This window comes from Apodemus sylvaticus, chromosome X, assembly GCF_947179515.1.
Source record: "Apodemus sylvaticus chromosome X, mApoSyl1.1, whole genome shotgun sequence".
Classification (NCBI taxonomy): Eukaryota; Metazoa; Chordata; class Mammalia; order Rodentia; family Muridae; genus Apodemus; species Apodemus sylvaticus.
The window spans coordinates 50,326,165-50,330,587 of record NC_067495.1 but is presented as its reverse complement, the minus strand read 5'-3'; the positions used below and the strand labels follow the sequence as shown (position 1 = coordinate 50,330,587).

Sequence of the window (4,423 nt, the reverse complement as noted above, 5' to 3'; positions counted from 1 at the left end):
CATTTTGTTTTTGTATTTAAAGCCCTTATATTTTTCAGGTCTCTCATTTTACCTGTGAAGACCGTGCGGACTGCTTGCGGCTCCTTGCCTCCTGCTTTTCCAGTGTGTCTTCGTGAAGAGAAGAGAACAAAAGAAGAGAAAGAAAAAGAAGAGGAGAAATAAAAGCAGTAAGTTGCTATAAATTACCCGGAGAGGTGAGAAAGGGGTGGTGTGATGTAAGTCAAGCCGCCGCTGCCCGCAAGCTGGTTCCGGTCTACCATTTTGCCTTTGTATTTAAAGCCCTTATATTTTTCAGGCCTCTCATTTTACCTGTGAAGACCGTGTGGACTGCTTGCGGCTCCTTGCCTCCTGCTTTTCCAGTGTGTCTTCGTGAAGAGAAGAGAAGAAAAGAAGAGAAAGAAGAGGAGAAATAAAAGCAGTAAGTTGCCATAACTTACCCGGAGAGGTGAGAAAGGGGTGGTGTGATGTAAGTCACATTGCCGCTGCCCGCAAGCTGGTTCGGGTCTACCATTTTGCTTTTGTATTTAAAGCCCTTATATTTTTCAGGTCTCTCATTTTACCTGTGAAGACCGTGTGGAGTGCTTGCTGTTCCTTGCCTCCTGCTTTTCCAGTGTGTCTTCGTGAAGAGAAGAGAACAAAAGAAGAGAAAGAAAAAGAAGAAGAAAAATAAAAGCAGTAAGTTGCCATAACTTACCCGGAGAGGTGAGAAAGGTGGTGTGATGTAAGTCACATTGCCGCTGCCCGCAAGCTGGTTCGGGTCTACCATTTGGTTTTGTATTTAAAGCCCTTATATTTTTCAGGTCTCTCATTTTACCTGTGAAGACCGTGTGGAGTGCTTGCTGTTCCTTGCCTCCTGCTTTTCCAGTGTGTCTTCGTGAAGAGAAGAGAACAAAAGAAGAGAAAGAAAAAGAAGAAGAAAAATAAAAGCATTAAGTTGCCATAAATTACACGGAGAGGTGAGAAAGGTGGTGTGATGTAAGTCACGCTGCCACTGCCCACAAGCTGGTTTGGGTCCCCCATTTTGCTTTTGTATTTAAAGCCCTTATATTTTACAGGTTTCTCATTTTACCTGTGAAGACCGTGTGGAGTGCTTGCTGCTTCTTGACCGTGCTTTTCCAGTGTATCTTCCTTAAGAGAAGAGAACAAAAGAAGAGAAAGGAGAAATAAAAGTAGTAAGTTGCCATAACTTACCTGGAGAGGTGAGAAAGGGGTGGTGTAATGTAAGTCACGCCGCCAGCAAGCTGGTTCGGGTCCACTATTTTGCTTTTGTATTTAAAGGTCTCCCATTTCACAGGTCTCTCATTTTGCAGGTGAGGACCTTGCAGAGTTCTTACTGCTCCTTGCCTCTTGCTTTGACAATCTGCCATCTAGAAGAGAAGAAAAAGAGAAACAAAAACAGGAAGTTGCTCTAAGTTACCTGGAAAGGTGAGATAAGAAACTTTATGAACCTCATCAGCTATTGTAATGTACATCACATCAGCAAGCTGTTTCATTTCTGCCATTTTGCTTTTGTATTTAATAGTCTCTCATTTTACAGGTCGATCATTTTTAAGTGTGATGACCGTGCAGAGTGCTCACAGCTCCTGGACTCTCACTTCTTCATTCTGTCATCTGTCAGTTTGGTGAAACTGTCAGCTTTAGGTCTGAGTAGTTAGTGATTTCCACAGTTCACATCCACTAGAGCAAATTCCTTCAAAATGTCATCTCACAAGAGTCACACAAACATCACAGAGACCTCGGAGAATGTAAGTCTACTCAGCTGCTTGGATGAGACTTCTGGTGTGCTGGTAGACACAGAGACAAATTCTGACATCAAAACGATGGATCCAGAAGTGAGTCTGTCACCAAGCAGTGATGTTACTGGCACTGAAGACAGCAGAGTTTCCAGCCCTCAAAGTACTGATGAAAATTCTGGTGACAGTTATGAGGGTTACGAGGGTGATGACGATGGTGATAATGATGAAGATGATGATGATGATGACAACAACTCCAATCTTCCCAGTTTGGAGGACTCTGACAATTGTATCAGCAGTTCAGAAAGTTCATCCAGCCCTCAAGAGTTGGAGGAAGGTGAGGTTGTGGAAGAGCCGAGTCTGGGAAGGCTTTTTCGACACTATGAGTTGGAGGATGGTGAGGTTGTGGAAGGGCAGGGAGGGGGAAGCCTAATCTGTCACTATGAGCTAGAGGCTGGAGAGATTGTAGAAGCACAGGATGTCCAAAACCTGTTCCACCATTATGAGTTGGTAGAAAATGAGGTTGTGGAAGCACCGAGAGTGCAAAGGTTGTTTCCCCTCTATGAGTTGGAGGCTGGAGAGGTTGTGGAAGCACAGGGAGTGCAAGGTCATTTCCATCATTGTGAGCTAGAGGAAGGTGAGGTTGTGGAAGCACAGACAGCACAAAGCCTGGTCCAGCACTGTGAGTTGGAGGAAAATGAGGTTGTGGAAGCACAGGGAGTACAAAGCCTGATCCAGAACCATGAGTTGGAGGAAGGTGAGGTTGAGGAGGATGGAGTTGGAAGCTTGTTCCAAAGCCGCCACCATGTTTTGGGGGCTCGTGAAATTGTGGAGGAACAGGGACTCGAAAGCCCATTCCACCACCATGTGTTGGAGGAAGGTGTGGTTGTGGATGATCAGGAAGAGGGCTCTGAGGTACATGAACAAACCAGTGAGGACAGCAGTGAGCAATATGACATTGATGATGATAGTTCAATAGATGAATGGATGGCCTTAGAGACATCTCCTCTCCCAAGACCTCGATGGAATGTCCTTAGTGCCCTTCGGGATAGGGAGCTGGGTTCAAGAGGTCGCTTTGTGTATGAAGCCTGTGGTGCAAGATTATTTGTGCAGCGATTATCCCTACAATATGTTTTTGAAGGCCATGCTGGATGTGTCAACACTGTTCATTTTAACCAACGTGGCACCCTGCTGGCTAGTGGCAGTGACGATCTAAAAGTGATTGTGTGGGACTGGGTTCATCAACGACCAGTACTGAACTTTGACAGTGGCCACAAAAATAATGTTTTACAGGTTAAATTCCTTCCTAACTGTAATGATGCCATTTTGGCTATGTGTGGCCGTGATGGGCAAGTACGAGTTGCACAGCTGTCTACTATGGCAGGCACCCACATAACTAAGCGTTTGGTGAAGCATGCAGGAGCATCTCATAGATTGGGTTTGGAACCAGATTCCCCCTTTAGGTTCTTAACTTCAGGTGAAGATGCAGTTGTCTTTAGTATTGACCTCAGACAAGCCCAGCCAGCCTCAAAGTTGGTGGTAACCAAAGATGGTGATAAGAAAGTGGGACTGTATACAGTGTTTGTGAATCCTGTCAATGTCTACCAATTTGCTGTAGGTGGGCAAGATCAGTTTGTGAGGATTTATGACCAAAGGAAAATTGATGAGAATGTCAACAATGGAGTTCTCAAAAAATTCTGCCCTCATCACCTTCTTAGCTGTGATTACCCAGCATACATCACCTCTCTGATGTACAGTTATGATGGCACAGAGATCCTGACTAGCTATAATGATGAAGATATTTATATCTTCAACGCTTCTGATAGTGATGGAGCTCAATATGCTAAGAGATATAAAGGACACAGAAATAATGCCACAGTGAAAGGTGTACATTTCTATGGCCCAAGAAGTCAATTTGTGATGAGTGGTAGTGATTGTGGGCATATCTTCATTTGGGAAAAATCATCCAGCCAGATAGTTCAGTTCTTAGAGGCAGATGAAGGAGGAACAATAAACTGTATTGATCCCCATCCTTACCTACCTGTACTGGCATCCAGTGGGCTAGACCATGAAGTCAAGATCTGGTCACCCATAGCTGAACCTTCCAAGAAGCTTGCTGGCTTAAAGAATGTGGTTAAAATTAATAAGCTGAAACGAGATAATTTCACCTTGCACCACACTTCCCTGTTTGACAACCACATGCTTTGGTTTCTTATGAGTCACCTAACACAGTCAAATTACCAACGCAATTGGAGAGGTATTAGAATTAATGTTGGAGGAGGACATTTCAGTGACTCTTCCAGCAGCTCTGTTGAGGAAGAAAACCAACAAGAATCACAGTGCCAGGCTTCTTAACCGATGTCCTGAGATACCACCTAAAGCTGAATACCACTTCATAGTACTTTTCAAAACAGATTTGAGTAGTAGGTTTTTTTCTCCTTCTTTTGGCAGGGATTTATAATGAAAGTATTTCTAATTCCTCTCCACATTTTCTCTCCCACCTTTATATTACTTGCTTTTATTCCTTGTTACCTTGTATACTCCATGATTATAGAAATTCAAGAGGCTTATTTTGTGTTCTTACAGATAACCTATAGAATTGCCTGAGTTTGGTGAAAAAAAATTAATAGTCATGTAAGATCTTATTTCTGTTCTTCAAAAATTGTTGGTTTAAAAAATATTCAGTGACT

The 4,423-nt window shown here is 43.3% G+C and overlaps 1 protein-coding gene across 1 annotated transcript; it reads left to right on the top strand.

Annotated features, from left to right (window-relative positions):
* The first annotated feature begins 1,697 nt into the window (after nucleotides 1-1,697).
* LOC127675786 (DDB1- and CUL4-associated factor 8-like) lies at nucleotides 1,698-4,088 on the top strand. The gene has a single exon (XM_052171890.1). It carries the CDS (start codon nucleotides 1,698-1,700, stop codon nucleotides 4,086-4,088), a length of 2,391 nt encoding a protein of 796 aa, XP_052027850.1.
* The last annotated feature ends 335 nt before the right edge of the window (nucleotides 4,089-4,423 follow it).